The sequence below is a fragment of the Sminthopsis crassicaudata genome, chromosome 2 (assembly GCF_048593235.1).
Source record: "Sminthopsis crassicaudata isolate SCR6 chromosome 2, ASM4859323v1, whole genome shotgun sequence".
In the NCBI taxonomy this organism is placed as follows: domain Eukaryota; kingdom Metazoa; phylum Chordata; class Mammalia; order Dasyuromorphia; family Dasyuridae; genus Sminthopsis; species Sminthopsis crassicaudata.
Window position 1 is genome coordinate 396994867 of NC_133618.1, and position 27833 is coordinate 397022699.

Here is a 27833-nt window from a genome sequence, read left to right on the forward strand (position 1 = left end):
CTAAATTATGAGGATTCCCATAGTTATTCACAAAACACATCTATAACATGAAATCCAAAAGCCATGAGAAAAGACTAATGTTCAATTCACACACGTCAGGAAGAAAAATAAGTATCCTGGTTTCTAAAGAACAGACAATACTGATCCCAGTTTTGCAAAATCTAAGCAAGGAAGAATTATCTAGTCCAACGCAATGCTGTAATCTTTTGGTTCATCACTCCATCATCCAATGAGCTGTCTGTCCTCCTCACTTTTGTGTCATTTGCACATTGGATAAATGTGCCAACTATGTTTTTTCCAAGGAATTAATTAAAATTATTGAAAAACACCAGAAGTCAAGCACAAATTATGGAGCCTCCACTAGAAACATCCTTCCAAGATATTACTGAGTCATGAACAACTTCTCAAATTTCTGTCTCTTAGGACCATAAATTCATTCATCAAAGGAAGGTCAAAACCTCAGAAATGTTGGTTGTTTGTTCTCACTGGAGAAAGGGACAAGTTTAATGAACTAAATATCTTTTTCCATTAAGAAAAATCTCTTTGCCCTAATCCTCAATCCACAGGCTTCTTGCTTAATAAACTAAGGGTATTTCTGAGATTTATGTAGTTTCTAAATGTAGAGGGGTAAGGGATGCAAGGCATTTCTTTGTAAGGTGATTCCCTCTCCAGTCATATATAAAGAAGGTATTATAGAAGAATGGTCATGGAAGAATACTCAGAAGAATACTAGAGGGCAGGGAGGAATCACTTATCCTCTCAATCCCTTTAAAAAATTCTTAATTGATCTTTCCATCCCACTAGCAAATGTCCTGTATCTCTTCTCTCTTTCATGGCGAACGTCTGAGAAAGAATCTATAATAATACCTTATCCAGGGCCATATCCCAGATAGTTCCAGAGGACTTTGCACCTCCTTTCCTCACTGAAATCCAATATTTGCATATCATGGCATCCCCTCCCTAATGCTATGGTTCTCTTCAAGAACAAAGGACAAAAAAACAACAATAATAATGTCTCTCCTTCCTTCTCTCTTCTGATGTTAGAACCTCTGCACTCTGTATTCACACTCATCACTTAACCAAAACTGCTCTATCCAAAGTTACCAATAATATCTTACCTGCCCAATCTATCCTCCATCTGCCACTTTCTGAGCCTTTGCAGCCCCTGACGTCACTCACACTTTCCTGAATATTCCCTTCTTCCTAGGCTTCTTTTTCTTCTCCTGCCTATCTGACTGTTCCTTCTCAGTCTCTTTTGCCTTGCCGAGTGATTCTTATCTAGCCTTTACCTCTCTCCCATTATCTCCATTCTTGCATTTGCAACTAAGTATCTTGAACTAGATGTCCTACCAATCCGGCATGTCCAACACTGAACATATTGTCTTCCCCCCACTCACCACACTCCTCTTTTCCAAACTTCCCCATTAGTGACACTGTTGCTTTTAATCAGCCAAGTTTGGAACCAAAGCGTCATCCTTGCCTCTCACTCTGTCTTAACCCCCACATGCACATGTGCATAATGTGTCCAAGACAATGCTATCTTTACAATATCTCTTATGCACATCCCACCACAATTATCTATACTCTCTTCTGAGAATGCTTCCGTCCTGGTGCAGACCCTCATTCCCTCATGCTTAAGTTACATGTTAAGTTACTTAACTACTTTTTATCGCCACTTCCTCATTTATAAAGTAAAAGTAGAAAATAGCACCTTCATCTCAGAATGGCTGTAAGAATCAAATGAAATAATATTTGAAGAGAATTTTGTAAGCTATAAACCACTACATAAATGCTAGCTATTGTTATTTTTATAATATAATTATAGCAATAAAGAAAATTGTTGATTGACTGGTCAGGCAATATTCTAAAACTATAAGTTAGAAAAGACTTATTGACCACCTTGGTAGAGGGGGACTCTATGATGTTTGTAAGAATAGAATTTCCCACAGTTTTGAACAAAAAAGGGGAGAGAAATGTTATTACTGTCTCAGGAGGCAGGGAAGGAAGTGGAGTATGGTGAAAATCTAGAGGATAAAGTCTGTTCTTTTTCAAACCTAATTTTTTTTAAATAATGAATTTAACAATGATTAATACACATGAACATTTCAGTATACAATGGGAAAGAAGCCCATCTTTCTTCACAAAACTTCACCAACCTATTATCTTTCCCTTCTCCACCCTCCTAGATCACTATTTACATCCCCAATAAAGGAATTCATCCTGTACTTCCTTTTGACACACCATTTATTTGTCTTGTATTATTTCACTTTACAAGTATTTGCACACTGTTGGCAAATGCCTTGAATGCCCTGACCAATCCTTCTTTTTAATGCTGAGTGTACACAGTGGGCACTCAATCAATATTGGCTGATGGAGATATTGACAGAAGGCCTTAGAGAACAAAGATCCTTCCACAGAGAACCCAGACTCATTCAGTCTCTTTGAAGGGGAACTTGTGCTGGATGCTTCAGAAAAAGGAGAACTTTGTTTCTGCCCCTAACACAAAGTTTCTAAAGCAAAAGACACTGCCCCACATCTGAACTTGAGGAGGTGGAGCTGCAGAGCCTACCACCTCAGAGCCTACCCTACTAAAACAATTTTCCCTGTTCCCTATTCTTTCTGAAAACCCCAACTCATCATAAAAAGGGGAAAGGACCCACATGTGCAAAAATGTTTGTGGCCGCCCTTTTCGTCGTGCCAAGGAACTGAAAATTGAGTGGATGTCCATCAGTTGGACAATGGCTGAATAAGTTATGGTATATGAATGTTATGGAATATTATTGTTCTGTAAGAAATGATCAAGAGGATGGTTTTCGAGAGGCCTGGAGAGACTTACAGGAACTGATGCTGAGTGAAATGAACAGAATCAGGAGATCATTATACACGGCAACAACAAGACTATATGATGATCAATTCTTACAGATGTGGCCCTCTTCAACAATGAGATGATTCAGGCCAAATCCAATAGACTTTTGATGGAGAGAGCCATCTGCATTCCAAGAGAGGACTAAGAGGATTGAATGTGTATCACAACATAGTGTTTTCACATTATTTTGTTGTTGTTATTTGCTTGCTTTTTTTTTCTTTCTCATTTTTTGATCTGATTTTTCTTGTGCAGCATGATAAATGTGGAAATATGTATAGAAGAATTGCAAATGTTTGACCTGTATTGGTTTGTCCTCCTAGAGAAGGAAGGGAGAAAAATTTGGAACACAAGGTTTTACAAGGTTGAATGTTCAAAACTATCTTTGCATGTATTTTGAAAATAAAAAGCTATCATCCAAAAAAAAAAAAAAAAAAAAAAAAAAGAAAAAGAAAAAAAGAAAGAAACCATATCTCAGCAGAGTGAAAAGTTAAGAAATGTGGGCCCATGGAAAACAGGGATCACCTGGGGAAAAGGAAGTTGCCTTGCTCACCTTTGTCCTTAATAAGGTTCTGAACTTCTTGCTTGACTCTGTCATTCCAATGAGTGATGTCCACATGCAAGGAGTAGTCACAGCAGGTCTTCCCATCTGCCCACTCTCGCCATTTCTCAAAGGCCTCAGTCAGGCTGGATTCTGGGTCAGGGACCACGTGGTCGACTGGACAAGGACAAAAGAAGAAAGGCTAAAGTATCTTATTCTTGATCCTGACCTTGCTTCTGGACACCAGTGACTTGCAAATAGGTTCTGCTACACATGTGAGGCCAGGTTTTCCTGATTCCCAGGTCTAACATTCTTCTACCATATTGTAGCTGCTTCTGCCACCTTTAGCACTTTTACTAGCCCAACCAAATGATATTTCAAATTGTGGTTCCAACATTAGTACAAAATCTGAGACTGAGTTCTTAATTTCTTTAATAAAAACCATTTTTGGAAACCCTCCTAGGAAACCTTCCATAAGATAGCAAAAGGAGTTCCCACAAAAAAAATTTTTAAAAACAGGCTGTGATAAGATAAGAACAATCTTCAAGGAAATTTTCTGGGGTTTCAGGAGCTTCCCCCCTGAGATCTAAAACTTATATTTTCCTTGCCCTGAGATTCCATATCTGAAATTAAGGTCAATCCAGTCAGGGGCAAAGTTAAATTATCCCCGGTTATTTGGCAATCTCTTAGTTCACAACATCCACCTCCCTCCCCCCCTTGGTAGTAGTTAGTGGTGAGGGAATGTGGTGTGGTACTCAGGCATTCCAGCTTCACTAGCATCCTCACCCAAAGCAGACATTCTACAGCATCACAGACAGAAGTTTATAGAGCAACTGTACTCGAGCTCCCTCTAAGAGCCAATTTCAGGGCTGTGAAACCATTGGAGGCAGTCTGCCTTAATTATAAACTCTATGAAGGCAGGGGCATTTCTCATCACTTAACTTTTCTGGGTGTAATTTTCTTCATGGATAAAATGAAGAGTTGAACGAGATGACCTTCCTTTCAGTTCTAAATCGATGCTAAGAGTCTCCTGATTTTGCTTTCTTATTGAATTAGCAAATAAAATTTAGGAGCCACACTGAGCCTATATTCAATTAAAAATTTTGCTCAAAGAGGCCCAGTCAGACTGCTTCACTCCCTGAGTTTGTGGGACAATGTCATCTTGACATTTGGTCCCAAACCTTACCCTATCGCCTCTCCAAAGAGGAGATTAATGGTATTTGGACAGAGGAAGCTAACCAGTCCCCCCCACACCCTCATCCGGGTAGTAGAAAGCATGGTTCCAAGACTATTCACTCTATCACATTCAGCCAAAGTGCACTTATCAGAAAGGAAATGCACCAAACCACTGTTTAATAATGTTTGGCACCAGGGGCCCCTGTGGGCAAGGCAGCTGCTGAGAAATCAGCTGGTAGGGACCAGGCCCCTCCTTCTGGCTAGGGAGAAAACCTGAGTCTCAGGCAACCTCTAATTGCATCTGGTATGACTGATGCAATCCTTTAGAGGGGGAGATGAGAGGGAGGAAAGAAAATTCTCTTCCTCCAATCAGCAAAGAGAAGAAAAGCTGGACCCTCTAGGATATCTCTCACCAGCAAGAAAAGGCACTTGAGAATAGGCAGAGTAAGGAAGAAAAGAGGGAGAGAGGGAGAGAAGGAAGGAAGGAGTGAGAGACAAAGGAAGGGAAGAAGGAGGGAAGGAAGGGAGAAAGGAGGGGAGAAAGGGAGACAGGAGGGGAGGAAGGAAGGAAGGAAGGAAGGAAGGAAGGAAGGAAGGAAGGAAGGAAGGAAGGAAGGAAGGAAGGAAGGAAGGAAGGAAGGAAGGAAGGAAGGAAGGAAGGAAGGAAGGAAGGAAGGAAGGAAGGAAGGAAGGAAGGAAGGAAGGAAGGAAGGAAGGAAGGAAGGAAGGAAGGAAGGAAGGAAGGAAGGAAGGAAGGAAGGAAGGAAGGAAGGAAGGAAGGAAGGAAGGAAGGAAGGAAGGAAGGAAGGAAGGAAGGAAGGAAGGAAGGAAGGAAGGAAGGAAAAGGGAAACAAGAAAAGATAGCTACCACTAGGCCCTTGCTAACCTTAAAGACAAGAGATTTTATGCAATACCACATAATACAGTTTTAATCCTCTCTTTACCAAGACCTGTAAACCAATGGGTTAAAATGAGATCTCCTTTCTCTGTCTACCTCCCCTTGGGAACTAGCTTGTGACCCACTGGCCCAGAAAGTCCTCCTCTGCCCTGTTCAGGACCCAGATCTTCCAATGCCTCTTATGCTAAAACAAGTGGACAGAGACCTCCATACCCACCAGCACCATGGATCCCACCATCTAGACAAAGAACAATTAAATCTATATCAAACAGTCTCACTCACCTCCCAGGCCAATTTAACTGGTTAAGAACTTAAGAAATAAAGACGGGGGAAGCATATGACTTGGCCCTGAAAACAACTTACTGATCATGGTGGTCCCACCAGCTAAGGCGGCTTTAGTCCCTTGGAAGAAGTCATCTACCGTGGTCATTCCCTTGTAGGGCATCTGGAAGTGGGTGTGAACATCTATGCCTCCGGGGATGACCATCTTCCCATGAGCTTCGATGGTCTTCACTCCTCCAGGTACAATCAGATTGTCTCCAATTTGCCTAAAGAGATGGTGACAAATGACCTCATGTTTACTATGCATAAAGGTTGTATATACTTGTATGTGTGCATGTTGTTCCCCTCAGTGGAATGTAAACTCCATGAGGGAAGGAAATTTTATTTTTCTTTTTGTATCTGCTGCACCTACTCCAGTGCATAGCACTTAAAAACACAAAGATGAAAAGCTGAAAAAAACCCTAGAGCCATTTTAGGGATAAGGAAACTGAAGCCTACTGAGGTTTGTACACGGTCACAATCATCAGAAACAGTATTTGAAGCCAGGACCTCTGAATTCAGAGCTTAATAAATGCTAGCTGATTAATTTCTTATCAAAAATTCCCTTCCAAGTAGCTCAAAGGCTAACATGACAATATATCATCAATTAAAATATATTTAATATATTGTGCTTGGTGCTTAAAAAAATTATAGACAATTATGAAAAACTTAGTTCTTCTTAGGAGTTCAATGATTCAAAATAATCCCAATAGAGTTTGAACAGAAAATACCATCTGCATCCAGAAAAAGAATTATGGAGAATGAATGTAAATTAACACATGATATGTTCACTTCTTTTTTCTGTTTTTTTTTTCTTTCCCATGGATTTTCCATTTTGTTCTGATTTTTCTCTTCCAATATGATTCATAAAGCAATGTGTATTAAAATAAATGGGAAGAAAATTTAAATGATAGCATCCTTGAAATCTACCTTACAATCTATGAATAGGTCAAAGCTCCCAAGTATATGAAGATATGAAGAGAAGTTTGGCATCAAACTGATACCCATGAAATGTTTTATTTTATATTTATTTCCAGTCCTAATTTCTCTCTTTTCCTCCACCCACTGGATAGGCAAGAAATACAAAACCCATTACTGCTTATAAAATCATACAAAACATATTTCCCCTTTGGCCAGTCCCTCCCACCTCTTACAAAATTAAGGAAGATAGAGAGGGTCAATTATGCTTCAAATGACAATCTAAGACCATCATTTCTCTTTTTGGAAGTGGTTAGCATTTTACATCACGAGTCTGTTGGAGTAGTGGTGAATCATTGTTGATCACCATTACAATATTGCTATTATTATCTAGAATATTCTCCTATTCTGCTCTCTTCATTTTCTATCAGTTCATGGAAGATTTTCAGCTTTTTCTGAAACCATTCTGCTCATCTTGCCATTATAGTCATTTACCACAATTTGTTCAACCATTTCCCAATTGATGAGCATCCCTTCAATTTCCAATCCTTGGCCACCACAAAAAGAGCTGTTATAAATTTTGATGCACATAAATGTTCTTTCCCTTTTTATCTTCCTGGTATCCATGAGATATTAAAAGACTTAGAGGAAGACCTCCCTGAGGCAGTACAGTAAAGCAATGACTGAAGTCAAGGAAATCTAGGGGTCAAATCCCAGGAAGGGGTTGAGGAAGTGGAATACAAAAACCTCTGGGATCCTTTCAGTTACAGAAGTGCAAGTAAGTGATTCGATCTGAGACTTCTAGCACACAGAAGAAGATTGTCTACTGGAGATTTGTGGGTCCTCACATGAACAAGAATCACACTATGAAAAGCTATAGAGGGGTGATGATTGGCATTTGGGGGGGGAGGGGAATTGTCTTATCAGTGATTTCACTATTTCACTAAACCATAATAAAAAAACAGATCTCATCTCAACTAAACTTTATCTCTCCTCCAAGGTATAGAGCACAGAGCTTGACACACTACAACACTTAATATTTGTTGAACTAACAATCTTTTTTTCCCTCAAAAAAAGGAAATTAGATACAAATCTTTTAGTTATTTTGTGGATCTACAACTATACTTGATATTTTTATTTGGTTTTTCTAGGGGCCATAAGCCTATGGAGATACGGTCACAGTGTTTGGGGATCCTAAGTAAAATAATGAAAATGGAAAGCTAGAAGAAATGGCTTATGAGGGGAATGCTTTTTTAAGAATATTAATTTAATTAATTAAAGAATGGAAGCTCTTCTATTCTAGTTATTAGTTCATCCTGGCTAAAGGGGAACAATTGGGAATATTTAGTTTTTGGTTTCAGCTCCTCCCGTTTTTTTGACAATTCATCAGTTGTCCTAAGCCAGTAGCTCAAAAGAAGAGCTAGTGGTTAAGTGAAACTGGGAGTTTCTACAGCATCAGCTCTTCCTGTTAAACCAGCATCCTGGCAGGTACTAAGCATCGGGGAAAGTTATGGCACTGTGCTTATCCTTGTGCCTGGTACATAGTTGGGACTTAATAAATGCTTTCTGTCTGACTAACCATCAATTTTCCTTATCTACTTCATCACTCACCAAGTGTTCCAGTACTCCACTGAGAAAGGGGAGGAGGAAAGGAGGACAGGCTAATAGTGTTCATCCCAATACAGAAGTGAAAACTGAGGCACAGAGCATCCAAGTGACTTCCCTTTAAATCACACCACTGGCACAGAAGGAACACATGTTCCATTGACAAATCAATGCTCTCTTTTCTGAACCAAATCTGTAAGTGTTGAGTACATTTACAATGGAAGTAATCAAGAATTATCACATAATAATGGAAGTATCACATTAAAATCTAAAAGATAAAATTCTGTATCACTATTATTTTTATATTCTAAGTAACCAGAAAAATATCTGACACCTAACAAGAGTTTAATGAATGCTTGGTGAACACAATGACTCACTGTGATTCCAAAAGGTGATGAAACTTGCTGCCTAAGTTCTGGCAGAGATGATGGACTCAAAGTGCTAAATCTATTTCGGTATACAACCAAATAGGGAATTGGGGGGATCTGCTTTGCTTGACTATACATATTTGTTATAAGAGTTTTGTTTTTCTTTCTTTTTCCATAGGTAGGAAGGGGGCAGAGATAAAAAGGGAAGAAATCAGATTTTCTTTAATTGAAAAAATAAAATTTAGTTTTATAAAATGCCTGGTGAATTAAATTCACAATGCATACAATTTATACATATTATTCACCTTTTATGCACATATAAACCTGTTAACATTAATTCTACTCCCAGGTAATGTTTCAAGTCCTAAAATCAGCATGCATATTAACCTGTAAATCATAGTTTGGAAAATCCTCTACTCCTTAAGGAAGTGTCTCTCAAAGGTCCCTGGAAGTCCCCAAAACTCTTCCAGGAGGTCTATGAGAACAAAACTATTTTTCTAATAATACTAAGACATTTTAATTTCCAATATGGTAAATATCAATAGATATATAAAACACAAAATTCAAGATCCATGAATCTAGTTTTTAACAAATCATCTTTTCATATACATGTAATATACATATAATGTGTTTTAACATGTGTAATATGTATCATAAATTATAAATTTTCTATTACAATATACAGGGAACTAATTATATAGATATGTTGTTCAGTTGTTCAATCCTGTGCAATGTACATGACCCCATATGGAATTTTCTTAGCAGAGATATTTGAGTACTTTGCCATTTCCTTCTTTAGCTCATTTTACAGATGAGGCAAACAGTGTTAAGTAATTTGCAGGTCTTTCTGATTCAGGACCCCTGCTCTAACCACTGTGCAATCTAACTGCCTTATATAGAAATAGCTATCAAAATATGTATATTTCAAAATGCATTTATGTGTTATACTTAGTTTCAACAGATATTATAAAGAGAATCAATTATATTTCAATATAATTCTTAGTAATTCATAATCCAATAATAATAATGCAATATATGTATTTTGAAAACTGCTTTAATACAATTTGTTCTGTTTATAATCCCATGTATTTTACTTTATGTAAAGTAGAAGGGAATTGAAGGAATCGAAGGTTTCATTCACCAGAATGCCAGTGTTCCATGTCACAAAAAAAGGTTCAGCCCTGGAAAAAGGCTGCTCAATGCTAGTTTTTGTTCACAGCCAGGGTCAAAACAGCCACATGGCCAGGAAAGGTTCTATCTGGGGGTAGTGAAATGTTTACTACAAAGTCTGCCAAACTCCAAGTTCTAAAATTTAAACATATATATGTATACATATGCCTAGATGTGTATGTTATAAAAATAATTCCTTCTCTTAACTCAAATACCCAAAGAGTTCCGATGGTTTTTTTTCCCCTTCCACAATCTGGCATTCTATTTAGGTTCGTTAGGTATCAAACTCTTCACTAAAGAATCTGAATTCTTTGGACTTCTCCAACTTTTCATCCCTACTAATAATCTTTTCTTCTTTGTAACACTTTTTCTCTCCAACTATGTGATCTTCTCAGTGGGGTTGATATCAGGGTCTGGTATAGAACCTTATACACAGATGCCATATAAATATTCATTGGCCAACAAATGAGCATTCATTCCATTGATATGAAAAACTGAGTTCTGTGCAGCTCTTAGATTTCAGGAATGATTTTTTTTTTTTCATGAAAAAAAGGATTTAACTACTTCCAACTTGTTCCAAAAGAAATAGTCCTGGTGGGGGACTGGTATTCTCATAATAAAAACATCTCACTTTTAGCATCATTAGGCTTATGTGACTCTTCTGCAAAAGTATCTAAGTCCAAAAGAAGCCTTGAAAATAATTTAGCTCTTCTTTGTCTTCTGTCTTTCAATAGCATCAGGTTCATCCTGGACCAATGAGAATCCCGGTCATAAGAAACATTCTACAATTTCCCTCTGTAATCTATTTCAGTAATCATAATTGTCCCTCATTAGTAAGTCTTCTCTACAGCTAACATAAACTCCCTCACATAGCAACCTGAACCCATCACATCTAACTCTGGCCTTGGTGGAGAAGAAAAACAGTCTGTCCTTGGCTGTCTGAGATATAAGGCCCCTAAACATGTTCTTCTCTGATAAAATGGGAATACATTATGTTCTAAGGGAAAGTCACAAAGCCTAACTGCTCTTTGGGAAGGTCCAAACAAAGACTTAAGTTTACAGATATATGCAAAGTTCCTTCACAAAAGCCAAACTTGGAAGGCATCAGTTCCCATCCTCTGCCATAAACATTTTTCAGCATTCTAAGGATATTTTCAGAAGAGGCTTGGGACATTTCTTTTTCTAAAATATATTTGTTTAAAACTTAAATACAAAATAGAAAAAGAAAAAAAGTATTTCCATGTATAGCAGAACATAAGAGAGGATTTAAAATATGAAACAATAAATTTCCATTTCAAGAAAGTCTATATAATGACTACTATACATTCTGTTCAGAGCTGTTCATCTTTTCTTTGCTTCCTACTAAGTTGTCTTCTGTTTCCTATTGTGTTCTTTTTAACTTTATTCTTTCCCCCCTTTCCTCCCACCCACCTTCTCCAAGAAGGCTCAATTAAGCATGGAGACAGATTGTAAATATAGATAAACATACATATACATATGGATATATATACACATATACATAATGCATATATACATATATACATCTGTGTATGTCTATACTATGATTATTTGTCTTAGATTTCTATGAAAGTAGATATCCTTCATAAACAAGTTTTCTCATATTTTCCACCAACTTATCAATACACTATAATAATACTGCAACTTATAATGTCTGATTATTTTAAACAGTCTAAAACAATACTGATTAATATGGCTGACACAGTGTAGTTTCCCTATGTTTTCTCTTTTGATTAAATCTATTTTAACTTTAACTTTGAGATCAGCTTGGGATATTTCTCTAGCTGGTATGAGGGGAATTTATCAGCCTAGTTCATAATCACAGCATCCTCTTGCCCATATTAAAGGATTGGGCCCTATATTTTAAAAAATCATCTCAAAATAATTATAAGGTAATCTTTCTGAGGCTTTTTAACTAGTATGGTATGGTAGAAAATGTGCTGGGTCTGGAGTTGGAGGACATGTGTGTGATCTCTCTGTACCTCAGTTTCCTTATGTGTAAAATGAAATGGCTTCTACAGTCTAAAACTGTGGTGCTATGGACCATCCTGCATATTTCTCATAAATGTGACTTTCCTTTAACCTCAGCTCACAGTAAGTAGACTCCCCCTGACACTCGATCCAGCTGAAAACTCAGAAAGCTAAAACCAGGAAGGCTGGAGGAGCAGCAGTCAGAACAGGAGGGGGCACCTGGGACACAGGATGCTGACATAGCAGATGTCTGGCGCACAGATGATATGATAAGCGTACTTCTTTCCACTAACGATAGGCAAACCTCATTTTATTCCTGATAGGCTGTGAATTCATGGAATCACTTCAGACTTCAAATAATACAGCTGGGTTGTATTTGGAGAGTGGGCCACTTTACCCAAAAATCCCAGGATGTATCATCCTGTTAAATGAATAATTATCTCCTAATGCTCTTACTGTAGACATCATTCCCTGCCACCCTGCTTAATCTGTCATAACTACCAATCTGTCAAGGTCCAATGCAAATTTAGCTCCTCTCTGAAGCTTCACCACTGCTCTACCCAGAGGAATATCTCCTTCCTCTGAAAAAACCAATAGTGCAGTAGACACAACAAAGGATTTGGAATCAGGAAGTCCTAGATTCAAACCTTGTATCCATCACTTACTCAAAGTTCTCTGAGCCTCAGTTTCCCCATCTGAAAAATGAGGAGGCCAGCTGGCCTTGATTATTTCTCAGGTCTCTTTTTAGCTATAAATGTTATGATTCCATGAAATCTAACAACTCTTACTGTCTTTACCATTCATTTAGTGATTGACTTGTATTGTGTGTGTCTATTTCTCCCTGTTAGATTAAGCTCCGTGAGGGCAAGTCTATATTCTCCCTCCTGTTTAATTATGAGCCCAGCTCAGGATCCATTAGTGCAAAGTCCCAGATTTACATACCAGAGGTCACCCAACCCCATCCCACAATCTGGACAAGGGCTTCTTCGTGAACCTTACTCTCATCAAAATTGGTTCCAAGAGGAAATAACATTCTCACTCAAGATAGGCATAAAAATCTATCTTACTCTGAAGTAATAGGGGAGGAATGGGATAAAAGACAGGGCATATTGGAGGAGGGAGCGATGAGAAGCAAAATACTTTTGAGAATGGATGGGGTGAAAGGAGAGAGTGGAATAAATGGGGGAAAAATATCAGCAATAGTAATTGGAAAAAAACAATTTTGGAGTAAGTTTTTCTGATAGGGCCTTACTTCTCAAACAGAGGGAACTGAATCAAATTTATAAAAAAGAAGAGCCATGTACCCCCAATGATAAATGATTAAAAGATATGATCTGTGCCCAAAGGGATAAAAATTCATGCATGTCCTTTGACCTAGCAATATCACTACTGGGCATGAATACCAAAAGAGATATTTTTTTAAAAGGACCAACATACAAAAGTATTTGTAGCAGCTCTCTTCTCAGAACAAAAAAAAAAAATGGAAATTGAGGGGTTGCCCATCAATTGGGGAATGGTTGAATAAATTGTGGTATATGATTGTCATGGAGTATTACTGCTCCACGGGAAATAATAAGCAGGATGCATTCAGGACAGAAAACCAAAAAACAGACCTGGAAAGTCCTCCATGAACTCAAGCACAGTGAAATATACTGCATACAAAGTAACAGCAATGTTCTGGGATGATTAGATATAGCAGTACAATAATCCATTACTATTCTGAAGGACTTATGATGAAAATCCTATCCATACCCAGAATAAATTGAGCTTGTCTGAACACAGATTGAAGCATATTCTTTTTTTTTTTTAACTTTATTTTTCTTGAAGTTTTTTTTTTTTTTTTAAATGAGAGTGGGAGGCTTATGTTTTCTTTCACGACAACTTTTATGAAAATGTTTTGTATAACTTCATATGTGGTTTCTTAATAGGGCTTGGAGGTAGGAATATGAGAGAGAATTTGGAATTCAAAAAAAATTTTTTTTAATGAAAAAATAAATTTTAAATGTAACTGAAAAAATTAAATAAAAATAAATAAATTAAAAAAAAAAAAAAGGGAAAAGAAAATGGGCTTCTTCATCCACTTGGTTTTTCCTATTTTAATGATCAGGCCAAACTTTTTTGAATGGTTATGAAATGCATCTAGGAAGTTCTGCAATGTTCTGGGGCTTGATGCAACTAGAATATTGTCAATCATAAATGGGAGTATCACAGGATTTACTAAACTACAGCCTGCAGGCCAAATCCACCCACCTTGTTTTTGTAAGGCCCAAATGCTAAGAATGGTTTTTGCATTTTTAAATAGTTTCGTTGTTTCTAAAAAACATTCTTAGCTTGAGGGCTATACATGGTGGCAAACACATCTGATGAGCTTATAGCTCCCAGTTTTTATTATTTTTTTATTATTGTTATTATAATCAGATGTGGAACAAGGTTATCTTTGTTGCTAGATTTTTAAAGAAATCTGAGATAATAATTATATATGAAGGGGAGACATTTTGTTGGAAGAGAACCCATTAAGGTAGCATTTTATTCTACAAATCTAACCATTTATAATCAATAATTAAATCTTGTATTCTCTACAGCTTTCAATCAATTATGTGATGGTAAAGATATGACTCAGTAAAAAACATTGTTATAAAAACTGTTCCCTACTAAAGTCTTATCAAAGATACCTTAGATAACAGATATAAAGGTGGATAATCATTAATTCTCTTGGTTATCTTGGGGGGGGGTAATTATTTTCTATTTAATTAATATATTCTCTCCCCTTCAGATATCTTATAAATCAAAGCCTCAGTATATTCACATTGTATCTAATCCAGCCACATTCCCTCTTTTTATTGTTAGCACTAATTCTTCTCTATAAACACATGTGAGACTGTCATGTTAGAATTCAGGTATAGTAGTTCTATTACCCTTAATAGTTAATGTATATATTATATCATATATGTAATATATAATAGTTTATGTACATAATATATAATACATATATCAAATATACATATATCCTCCAGCCACTTTCCCCTTTTTATTGTTAGTATTATTTCTGCCTTCTCTATAAACACATGTAAGACTGTGATGTTAGAGTTCAGGTACGGTAGTTCTAATACCCTTAATAGTTAATGCATATATTATGTTATGTATATAATACATATGTGACATATACATATATCCTGTATTATGTGTATATGCAATATATGCCTATATACATATGTCAACTATTAAGTTTTATATATTTGTCATAAAAATCTTTGCAGATTTTTGCCATTTTTCTTCTGTCTGATGTTATCTTTCCATTTATATTCTTAAATATGCTCAATATCACTTTGCTTAGTTGGCTGGGAAAAGACAAAAATATGAAGGACCTTGAATGCCAAATTAAGGAATTTGTTTTCTATGGAAGGAGAGAAGAAAGAAACAATTATCTACTATATGCCAGATTCTGTTAGGCACTTTATAAATATTATTCAACAGATGGATAGTATTATTATCACATTTTACAGCTGAGAACACTGAGGCAAGCAGAGATTAGGTGACTAGCCAGTTCACAGCAGGTGAGTGTCTGAAGTAAAATTTGAACTCAGACCTTCTTAACTTTAAGTCCAATCCTCTATCTATTAACCATCTAATGAATGAATGAAGCTTTCCAGGGCGGAACGATAAGCTAAAAGATGTGCCTTAGAAAAATGGAGAAGGATGGTTTAGAGAAGAGAGAATGGAAACAGGGAGCCAGTGAGAAGGCTGCTATACCAGAAGAAAGGTACTGAAGGAAAAGTGAGGAATCAAAAATAATGTTGAGGTTATGAATGTGGGAAACTGGAACAGGGTTGGTGCACTTGAAGAAACAGGGAAGTTAAGTCAAGGGGAGAGCTGAATTGGAGGTACTTTGGGAATATCTAGTTTAAAATGCCCAATAGGGAATATGGGCTAGGTGCTCAGGAGAGAGACTAGGTCTAGATATATAAATCTGAGGTATTTGTGTAGAAATCATTAAATCCATGGGAGCTGATTAAATCAGTTTTTAAAATAAGAGTGCTCATGACAGACTTTTGGCATATATCTAACACAAGATGAGAAAGGGATGCACAAAAGAAATTGAGAAAAAAAGTGTTCAGACAGGTAAGAAGAAAAGCAGAAAAAAACAAATTTACAAAAACTCTCAGAGGAGAGAATAGTCAAAAATGTCAAATTTTAAAAAGAGGTCAAGAAAAAGGATAACCTACAATACCTTATCTTGTATGGGAAAAAATTAGCTTACATGTTCTAAAATCAGTGCTGAGGTATGACATGGCAAGGAAGTCTAAATCCAGTTTAATTCCGTTCAAAATACATTTATTAAGTAACCACTATATGCAGTCCATGATACAAAGCTTGAGAAAATATGAAATGAGAAAGATATTCACACCCCTGTGGCATTTATAATCCAGCAGGAATTTCAAATCCATAAATAATTAGTTAAAATAATATTAAATAATTAAATTTCAAAATTTCAAAAATAAATAATTGATATTAAAAAATTTCAGGAAAATACAATGTGGCAAGTGTTGGATTTAGAGGGTAAATGAGAAGAGTTGAGAATAATCCCAAAGTAGGGGCAGCTAGATAGTGCAATGGATAGAGCACTAGCCCTGAAGTCAGGATCACAGGAGTTCAAATCTGGTCTCAGACACTTAACACTTCCTAGCTCTGTGACCCTGGGCAAGTCACTTAATACTGATTGCCTCAGCAAAAAAAAAAAAAAAGAGAGAGAGAGAGAGAGAGAGAGAGAGAGAAAGAGAAAGAAAGAATAAACCAAAGTTATAAATTTAGGTTCATGAAAATATGGGGTTAACATCCATGGGAACAGTGAAACTGGAAGGGAAAGGTAAATTACAGAGGAAGATTGAAAGAGAGAAATTCAGTTTTGGATATGCTGAAATTAAAATGATTGTTGTTTTAATATTTACAAGGCTGGTGGAAATGTGAGACTGGAATTCAAAATAAAATTTCAGTATTTAGAATTAAAGATAGATGGGAAGGGAGAGAGAAAGAGAGAGAGAGAGAGACGGGTGTGGGGAAGAGAAATCCATATATCCACAACAATAATACAAAATGACATATGCTGAGAGAAAGGCAAACATTTAATCAGGAAAAGAAAGAATAGCATACATACTTTATTAAGCCATCTTCCATGTAGATGTCTGCATAAAAGGACTGGTCATCGTTGACTATCCTGCCCCCTTTAATAAGAAGACGGTCACTCTAGAAAGGAAGGAAAAGAAGAGTTATTGTAGCCTCACCTGAAAAGGTGTCACTCACTATTTTATTATTGTAGGACCAGCATCATATTCTGAAAAAAAAAAAAAAAAAGGGGGGGGGGGTTGTTGAATAGATAATATCCTCTGAAATCTAGTAAAGGTTTGGCATGACCAGCTAAATTCAATTTAACAAACATTTTTTGTTTGTTTTGCACATCTACTATATGCAAAGCTTTGTCCCTGGAGCTGGAGAAAATTATAATATAATATATATAATATACCTATAATATAAAATATAATAATTATAATAATAATAACTAATAATTAAAAGATCAGATAAAGTAGTCTCGCCCTCACATATTTTCCAGTCAATTAGCAGGTAAGATTTAAAAACATGCTCTGCTTCTTACTTTCCAAAAAGACTAAGTTTCATCTATCTAAAGAACTAAAACTAGCTTTTTTTTTTTCCTGAGGCTGGGGTTAAGTGACTTGCCCAGGATCACACAGCTAGGAAGTGTTAAGTGTCTGAGACCAGATTTGAATTCGGGTCCTCCTGAATTCAAGGCTGGTGCTCTATCCACTGTGCCACCTAGCTGCCCCCCAAAAAACTAGCTTTTAAAATACTAGGAAGACATTTCCCCCCTTCATTGTGCAATGACATCTGGGATTAGGTGATAGAAACAGTAACAATAGTCTCATTGTAGAAGGGGAAGAGCACTTATTGGGTGCTCTTCAGCACATTCTTGGCTGAAAGTAGACTATTTAAAACTAGCAGAGCCCCCTTTTCCAAACTGGGCTGTTCCTTAAAAGAGGAAAGCATCCAGAAAAAGAATGGTGACCATCAGATCTAGCTTGAAAGTTAAATGATTTTTCATTCCCAACCACAGCAAGAAAACTGAGAAACTAGGAAGAGGAGAAAGCCATTTTGCCGGACACAACCTGAATAGACTGAATTTGACAATAGTAATATAAACTTCAGGCAAAAAAATTCTTGCTTTCCACCAAGCCAGGAGTTGGAACAACCAGTGAATCTCAGAGTTGGCAACTGGAAGGGATGGACCTCAGCCCATCTCATGAATTCCCTATACAACTTACCCAACAAGTGGCCATTCAGCCTTTGCCCAAAAATCTAAAGAAGGAAATCTCTAATGGAAATGATGTATCACCTCAGTTGGGACAGCTAGGTGGGTGGCTTGGTGGAGAGAGCTCTGGGCCTGGAGTTGGGAAGACCCGAACTCAAATCCAGCTTCAAATACTTAGTAGCTGTGTGATTCTGGGCAAGTCATTTAATTTTTCTGCCTCAGTTTCCTCAACTCTAAAATGGGAACCATAATGGGGCCTGCCTTGCAGGGTTTTCATGAAGATCAAATGGGATAATTGTAAAGCACAAGCACAAGATCACCTCTAATGGGGAAACAAGACAGCACAGAGAAAAGGGCCGTGGATTTAGGAACAAAGGACATAGGCTGAACTACAGCTCTACTATTTTCTAGCTACTAGATCACAGGTAGGCCTCAAGCTTCCCAAGCCTCAGTTTGCTCATTTGGCCTCTCTAAAATCAATGAATGCCAGGCCACGGACTCCGGTCATCGGACCCTTTGAAATCTCTTTCCCAGAATCTGCAGTTCATGCCAAATTCCTTCCATGATTTCCTCTCCTCCTCTGTCCTTCCCTACAAAATTCCCATCATGTGCACACCCCAGGAACCAGTTCCTCCTCATTGATGAGAATCAGATCCAAAATGGACACAGTCTTCACTGATTCCCCCAGCTTGCACAGGATGGAATTAGATGACTTGGGTTCTGGTAGTGAAAGGCTCCGGTAGATGTCTTGATTATGATGTAATAATCCCATGAAGGGTGTTTAATCTGTTTCCCAAATATTTCATCCAGCCTCATCAACTGATTTTCTTGCTGTTCCTCCCATGACACTTCACCCTCCTTCTCCACGACTGTGTGTGCACTTGGCCATTCCCTGGAAGAGAAATGCATGTCCTCCCTAGCTCTATCTCATGGAATCCACTCACAACTTTCAAGACATAACACAGGAATTTTCTCCATAATGCCCTTTCTGATCTCCCAAACTGCTGAAGCTTTCCCCAAATCTACCTACCTTGCTTTTAACTACCTCATCTATTTCCTCTCTTTGTCCAAGTGGTCTATAGTAATGTCACTTTTATAACTATAAAATCTTCAACCAAATGCATCCCATTGCAATTCCTTCACATTTTCTTTTAAATAATCAAATAGCACTTAGTGTTCTTTCACCCCCCACATTCCTTTTGTCATTCTTCTTTCTTGAACATCTACCCCAAAGAGGACATCTCTCAAATTTATCTGAGGACCAAAGCCTTTTCCATTATCCCACTGCACTTGTGTATACACTATATACCTCCTTCAATAGTCCAGACAATAATTCCAGACAGTGACTAATTTTCATTCTTGTATTCCCCACCAGCAAGCACACATAGTAAATGCACAATGAAATTTTTGGAACAGCTTTGTCTCTTTTTCCCCATTCCCTTCCCCATCCCTACCTCCCAGTCTCAGAATTTCTACATTTGGTATCTGGCATAAAAATGGATGAGTATCTGAATGTCTATATAGTATTTATAGTATTTTAAAGGTCAGTCTTAAAAAATCATATTCTCAATTTATAAAAATGATTTCTTGATTGTGTGGAGTTAGAAATAATTCCCTATGCTTATTATTCCTGACTCCCTAAATTCCCCTGTCCTTTGAGGAATTTTGTATGTTGTACGTAAATGTTTTCAATTACTGGCTTGACAGGCTGATAGCAAACTACTTGAGAAAGCAAAGAATGAAAAAAATGCACAGCTTCCCTTCTTCTATCCCCCTGCCCCCCACAAAATCCTAGTAACAAAAATTAATGGCTCCAAGCCCCGGGCCAAACATAACAATAATTTCTGTGATATCAGTTCCCTGACCACTTGAAAAGGGTGTTGCCTTTTTAAAAAATAAAAATTGTATCAAAGGCTTTTATTCTGATGCCACTGTACTTTCTGAATATGCCCCTCTTCCCAATCTGTTTAGCAAACCTTTTTCAGGTAACCAAGAAAAACAGGTAAAAACCAAGGATCACATCAACCATGTCTGACAGCATATTTCCTCTCCAAGGAAAGAATCCTAAGATCAAAGATGGGAGAAAACATAGAGATCATTTATCCAATCCCCTAATTTTACAAATGAGGAACTGGAGGTCCAAAGAAGCTAAATATTCTTGTTCAAGATCATATGGTAATAAGTAACAAAATTCAAACCCAGCTCCTCTTATTCCAAATCCAGCCACCTTTCTCATTCTCTTTTTTTTGGTGGGTCAAAATTAGTTATTAGAATTACACTACATCTGACACAACACTCTTTCATGGGCTTGTGGTTTTTCCTAATCCTGCTTATATCACTGCATCCATTAAGACAAGTTTTCCCATGTATCTCTAAATTTCTCATGTATCATTTCTTCTGGGACAGTAACATTCCACTATATTCACATGCCACAATTTGTGCTGTCATTCTTTTTTAAATACATTTTTAGTTTATTAAGAATTTCCCAATTACAGGTAAAAAAATTTTAATATTCATTTTTGAAAATTTTGAGGTCTAAATTTTCACCTTCCCTTCTGTTCCTCTTCCAGAGCTCTTTGAGGCAAGTAACTTGATATTGATTATACATGTCAGTCATGCAAAATATATTTCCTTATTAGCCATGTTGCAAAAGTCAGAAAAATTAAGTTTAAAAAAGTATGCTTCAATCTGCATTCCCACTTTTTTATTAGTGGGAGTTTATTAATTCTTTTCCTAACAGGAATAGACTTTATTTGTTCTTTTTCTGGAGGTAAGAGCATTTTTCAGCATTAGTCCTTTGGAATTGTCTTAGATTACTGTCTTGATCAGAGCAGCCAAGTCTTTCAATTGATCAGCATTAGTACTCCTGTTACAGTGTATGATGTTCTCCCAGTCCTGAGCAGTCAGGACTATGGATGTGTGAACTGGATTACACCAATCCACAAATACCCACTCTGTAGCTAGGCTCTGCTTAAGGATACTGTTCCAAAATTTTAGTTAAATATAGGACTGTTCTTTCTTCTAGCCTTTGACTTCCTTGTGTCATAAGGAGCTAACATTGCCTGTTAGCTGCCTTTGGTTTTTAAAGGCAGGATTGAGTGTGTAAGGAAAGATGGATAAAATAAGGCTGTCCAACAGGGATGGAATTAAGGCCCCACCCAGGAACCCACCCTTGTTTTCATGATAGCAGCCAAAAGTTACATCAGAGTCAAATGAGGAAAAAATATGTTTCTGAGAGAGGCTTACAAAGGAGGTTCTAACTGGATCAGGCTTGAGAAAACAGAGGATCTAAATAGAGAATTCTCTGAAAGGTCAAGGTGATAGAATTTTAAAGGGAAATTAAACACTCTAATAAGACTAATGGTCAAAGCACAGGAACTTCCTGTCCCACCAAACCATATACAATCTTTTGTCTGTTTTTGGGATGCATACTCAATTTAACTACTATTCTTAACAAGAAACTAAAATTTTTATTTTATAGCAAAGAAATCATAGGGCCAGAGATTGAGTTATAAAGATCATCTAGTGTTAACTCCATCATTCTACAGATGGAGAAATTGAAAACCAGTCTGTAAATGGTAAAATATTTAATTCCTAATTTTGCATTTACTGCCTAGGCTTATTAAAAATGTTAAAAAAAAAAAAAAAAAACCTGGGATCTTCTCCTGAAAGCTAAGTTGTAAACCTGGAGTTAGACAGATCTGAGTACAAATTTGTCCTTAATACTGTAAGATCCTGGGCAAGTCACTTAATAGTTTTCCTCATTTGTAAAATGAGGACATCATAATAGCATCTACATTCAGAAGTTGTTGTGATGATGAAGTAATTAATGTTTATAAGATATTTTGCAAATTTTAAAATGTTATATAAATGCTAGCTATTGTTCTGTAGTGTTACTGTAGTGATGTGGCTAACACAAAAAGACTGAGTGATTCTTTCTTTAAAAGTAGGAATTATTTCATTTCATTATCTTTATCCCTTTTAAATTCCTTCTAATAGTCCAAAGTATTATTTTTCTCCTTTTTTAAATTTTATTCTAATGTATGAAATTAAGCAAGCATTTCCATAACATAAAAAGATGATTGTACATGAAACTTCAAGGTTTTTATATATAACTTCCTATTTCTTTTAAATATATAAAAATTATCATGTAAATTTCTTTTTTTCTACCCTCCCCCACTCTAGATAGCTAGATAAACACAAAATATAGGTAAAAATCATTCTATACATACTTATATATCATTTCTTTCTCTAAATGTAGATAACATCTTTCTTTGTAGTTGAGTATTTATAACAGTCAAAATAGTTTAATATTATTTTTCTATTAAAAGACTGAACTCAACTGGTTTATGAAGGGGAAAATGAGACCTTTTTTAAACTTCTTTTTATCTTCATTACTTAGCAGTGTCTGAGCACAGCAGATGCTTAATAAATGCTTACTGACTGCTTTTCTATACTTGTATCCATATAAGACAGTGGAAAACTGCCAGATTTGGAATCAGATGACCTGGATTCAAATTCTGACTCCATCACTTATTGTATAATATTGGACAAGTCCCTTAAACTCTGTGGGAATATATGAAGTTCCCTTTAGTTCTAAATCTACGTGGTTCCACAGATTTACAATCATCATTATCCTCCTCCTTCCGGCCTCAAGTCTGGAGATGTCCATAACTGAGCCCAAGCTATTTCAGTGAGTGACAGCTAGGAAACAAAAGCTGCCCTAAGCCTATCCCACCCAAGAGAATGAGTGCAAGTGTTAATCCTAGCAGAATTAGTACCATTCCTAATGGTATCTGAAACGCCTTCAGATGCTAAGTGAATAATCCTCCAGTACCTCTACTCTGGCCAAGTTCAACAAGTGAGTGAAAGGGCTGAGATGAATATATTAGCCCAGGGATGGACCTTAAATAAAACAGAGCAGAGACACAAGGGAAAGGAAAATAAATTCAAGCAATTTCAGTTTGCAAAAGACAAAAGAGAAAAAGCAGGGAAAAGGGGGAATCCAATTGAACAACATAAGGAAAAGCCAAACTAGTGTCCTAGGTTGGATTGGCAGAAATCTACAAGGTCCCCAAGTCCAAGCTCATCCTTTAACAAGGAAACTGTACAAGGCTGGTTGTGAAGTCCACCCACATGGAGAGCCCAAGATCCAAAATAAGGAATAGGATTAGCCATCTTCAAATAACCCGAAGAACTGAGATGTAAAAGAGGGCTTTGACCTCTGAAATCTGTGTGAAGTGACTTTGCTCCAAGTTTCAGCTAGTTAGGCGGCAGAGCTGGGGTCAAAACAGAGGTCCTTCGGGTTCCTCTTCAGATGTCTTTCCTGCCCTCTGATCCACACTGCCCCCAACAACAGCAATCTGTCCTCCTGCAAACCCCTCAGCCCTTCCATGCAGACCTCCAAAGGCTAAATCTTTGCATGGTTCTACCTGGTTCTCAAGAATCTAAGACAAGACAATCAAAACTCCCTGGAAAACAGCTTTGGTCCAACCAACACATGTATCTGGCTTGGCTACGGTGCCAGGCCTGTCATCAGGAAGACCTAGATTCAAACATGGCCTCGGACCCTTAACTAGTTTTGTGACCTTGGGCAAATCTAACCCTTTTTGCCTCAGTTTCCTCATCTGTAAAATGAGCTGGAGAAGAAAATGGCAGATCACTCCAGTGCCTTTGCCAAGAAAACCATAAATAAGGTCACAAAGAATTGTACACAACTGAAACAACTAAACAAATAAAACTGATGAACACTCAAGTACCCAAATAACCAAAAGCTATTAGCTGAAGACATAAGTATCTCACTTCATGAGACTATCATTCAGACTTTTCTGGGCTAAAAAGAAATTATACTCAGGTGTACAACTTTCCATCAAAATAAAAGGTGCTGTGATGGTTTTAGTATTGTGTCTTCCAGGGGCTCCTTATGAGGTTGTGGGTAAGCATAGGAAGGACTAGCAAAATGGTAGGACTGACATCTTCTAACCCCATAAACCAAGGCCATCTGGACTAGGTGCCACAAGATCCTGGCTCTGCTCCTCCTATGTTTTAGAATTTAGGGCAAGGGGCAGCTAGGTGGCGCAGTGGATAGAGCATCAGCCTTGAATTCAAGAGGACCCGAGTTCAAATCTGGCCTCAGACACTTAACACTTCCTAGCTGTGTGACCCTGGGTAAGTCACTTAACCCCAGCCTAAAATTAAAAAATAAAATAAAATAAAACATTATGATATAGAACTTAGGGCAAGTCAGTACATTTCTCTGAGTTTCAGTTCTCTCATCTATAAAATGAGCAAACTGGGCTAGATTAGCGCAGATTCCTAACATTTTTGTTCCCAAATTCCTTTCAACAACAACAAAAAGATATTGTGAACTATTGGGATAATTTAACATGCTATTTATAATGTTACTTTAAGATTTATTCATTAAGTGCTTACAGTAACCACACTGATAACTTTTGCTCCCCAAAAAACTCCAAATTAAAATTTATAAACCTAGAATGGCTTCAACCACACACATACTTGTCAAAGAGAAAAAAATATGTCTGCAACATAACTAGGCAGTTACTCATTGCTAAAGATATCATTAAAGAATTTTTAGCATGAATTCCTTGAAATATGGGTCTTAAAACCTCCATTTGGGGATCTTATACTTTACACTTATAACCTTATTGGATCCTCACAACAACCCATAAGGTAGGTAGGTGCTATTATTATCCCCACTTTATAGATGAAAAAACTAAGGCATGACAGGTCAAGTCATTTGATCCCAGCTATCTGAAATCCTATCCAATTGTTTTCTCCAGTATACCTTACTGTGTAATGTCCCCCGGTTTCATCTGTACAATGAAGTAAGTGAGGGGTATCTGGCTCCCATATATAAGAGGGTCGTGAGCTATTCTTTTGGGAAAATGCAAAAGGATAAGTTCTAAGTCCAAACAATCTTTAGAGGTCCCCCCAATCTCCTTCTAGATACCACTTAACAATAAAAGGTATTAAAACTTTACCCTTACGGCCTCAAAGTGTGACTGTAGCTTATAAAAGCATCTAATTTACAACCAAGAGTAGCTCAGGCCTTTGAATTTACTTCACCAGGGTGTTATAAAGATTAAGGAAATCATCTGTAAAATGTTATACACTCCAGGGGTTTAAAAAAAAAAAAAACAGCTTTATAAATGGGCTGTGTTACAAGAAAACACTCTGGAACCCATTAGATTGAGGAGTGAATGGATGGTGTCTATAAACACAAAACTAAAGTGGAGGCCAGCAAGCTTGAGTCCTGCCTCAGCCTTCTCACACTCAGAGGAATTTAACTGCCACCTCCATCTGCTTAAGGCAAGGAGGGAATGAGCCCCTTGGAGAAAGGAGAGCCTGCTTTGGCCCTCATCCAGTCAACAAAGCAAGAGAGACTCAGTGCTGGAGGCCCATCTGGTTAATAGCCCACAGACCATCCTGCAGCTTCTAATAAAAGGATAATACCAAGGGTAGGAGGCAAAATGTAAAACCAGCTCATGAGCTGCCCCCAATATGAGGGGACTGTCTTTTTTATGACTTTCAATCCATCACAAAATTCTAAGAGTGAAGATTAATTCACTGAAAAGTAAGAACAAGGCGGTCTCTATCCCAAAGAAAGCAATTTACATGGGGGTTAGAACATGCATTTCCTTAAGAGAAGCCTCGACTCAGCAGACATGTTGGGGTGAATGCTATACCCCGCTCCATCTGTGCTGGCCTGCAGCTTTAAAAGAAAGGATTCTATGGAGGTGCACTGGGTGATTTGGGTGTTGCCTTTGTGAGGGGAACATGGTATATATAATGATGCCCAAAGAATTCTAAAACTGAGTGTCACACAGAGGGCAATGGAAAGGATGCAGTAGAGAGCCAGTGAGGAATCTGGGGGAACAAGAATACAAAATATCTCCCAGGAGTTGAATAATGGGAACAAAAATGAAGTAATCACACTAATGGAGAGGGGAGGGATGACAGGTGAGATAGCCAGAGTGCTTGTTCAGTGGACCCCAGCAATTGAGGGGAAACTGAGGGACACTCCTAGTATAGTGGATAGATCCTTTGGGGGTAAACTTATAGGAGGATAGGGACAGGGATGGTGGTGGTAGGGATTATTTACATGACACTTAAAGGAATGTTAGCTAGTTATGTGACAGTGCTTAAGTCACTTGTCCTTTTGGGTCCTTTATCTGCAAAATGAAGAAATTGGAACAGAGGACCACTAAAAACCCCTTTTTACTTTTATAGTGTATGGCACTATTAAAAAAAAAATCTCTTATTTCTTCAGTGTGAGGTATTCCTAATAAGGAAATCTTCCATCCACCCAATTCATTTTTCACTTGGAATCTACATATCACATGCTGTCGATACTACAATAAAATTTGTTTTGTCATTTCATTGTAGCGAGCTGTCGTCTCCACAAGCTGCCAGATCGCTCTCTGGGAAGAGATCTGCTGTGTCTACTCAAATCTCTCAGACAGATTCTTCTTCCTGTAGAGAACCGTTGTCTCCAGGTAGTCGCCGTTAACTCTTGTCCAGAGAAGTGACTTCCCTTCCTGCAAAGAGCCCCGTCAGGCCTAATGTAATGCAGAGACTTCTATCTCTGAAGTGGTGTCCTCTTTTATCCTCCCAGAGAATGGGCGTGGGATAATGCAAGGGCTTCTGGAAAGAACCACTTCAACCAATGAGCTTGCTCCTTCTAGGATTCCTAAGGTGTAAACTCCCTTTACAGGTCTGAGCCAGAGAACTGTCAAGTCAACCTGAGTTCTCACCTTGTAATTGTCCAGACAACGTGAATTCTCACCTTGTCACTGTCCAGACAACCTGAGTTCTCACCTAGTAATCCTAACATCTCCCCCTTTCTTTTGATTTAGAACATAGGATAGTCATGACCCTTGAAAAATAAATCCATCAATATGGGAGGCATTACACATAATTACATAGATTACATAAGCACATAGTAATATAATAACATAATACATGCTAGAAGTATATAACAAATAACATGATCAAATAATCATAAATTGAAAATTTATAAATGTCCATAATTCCATTGTCTATTAGTCTCATCTTGTGTTAGGAAGTCCAATGATTCCTGCTGGTTTTAAAGTTCTTTAACAGTCTTCTTATTATCCATGCTCTTTCAGTGTCAGATGTTTCTTAGATTTTCTCCTTTATTTTGAGATCTTTCTCTTTTTCTGTCTCTCTCTGATGGACAAGGTGAATACGACTCATTGGCACCCATCTGATTCCTTCTCCTGCTGAAGAAATACAACAAACCCTCTCCCCCAGGCAGTTAACCTATCTGGTCCCTTCCATTCACCACTTTCTGGATCTCTCCACATCACCTGGCGATTATCTAAGGACAGTGGAGCTGCTCGCACTGGACACTGCCCTTCTGGTGGGTTATAAAACCTGTCTGCCGGAGCCAGTGCATCTTTGTAAAAAATTAGAAAATTAATGTTATAGAGAACTAAATTTAGAAGTTCCCTAGGGCTACCTGTGGCTCCCTCTTTCTTTTGTTTTTGGAGGAGTGCCTTAATATCTCTGTTTCTTCTCTCTACTATTGCCTGCCCTTGAGGATTAAAGGGTATGCCCATGGTATGTAAAATCTTATACTGTGCACAAAAGTGTGTAAAATGTTTGGACGTATATGCAGGTCC

General features: G+C 37.5%; 1 protein-coding gene across 2 annotated transcripts in view; it reads right to left on the reverse strand.

The window, feature by feature from the left end:
- Window positions 1–27833, reverse strand: part of DPYSL3 (dihydropyrimidinase like 3) — a 134172-nt gene that overhangs the window by 32941 nt on the left and 73398 nt on the right. For both annotated transcript variants that reach the window (XM_074291744.1, XM_074291745.1), the window contains exons 2-4: window positions 17002–17090; window positions 5842–6026; window positions 3417–3581 (exon numbers count right to left, since the gene is read on the reverse strand). In XM_074291744.1, the coding sequence (XP_074147845.1) occupies window positions 3417–3581; window positions 5842–6026; window positions 17002–17090 (439 nt within the window). The remainder of the gene's footprint in view (window positions 1–3416; window positions 3582–5841; window positions 6027–17001; window positions 17091–27833) is intronic.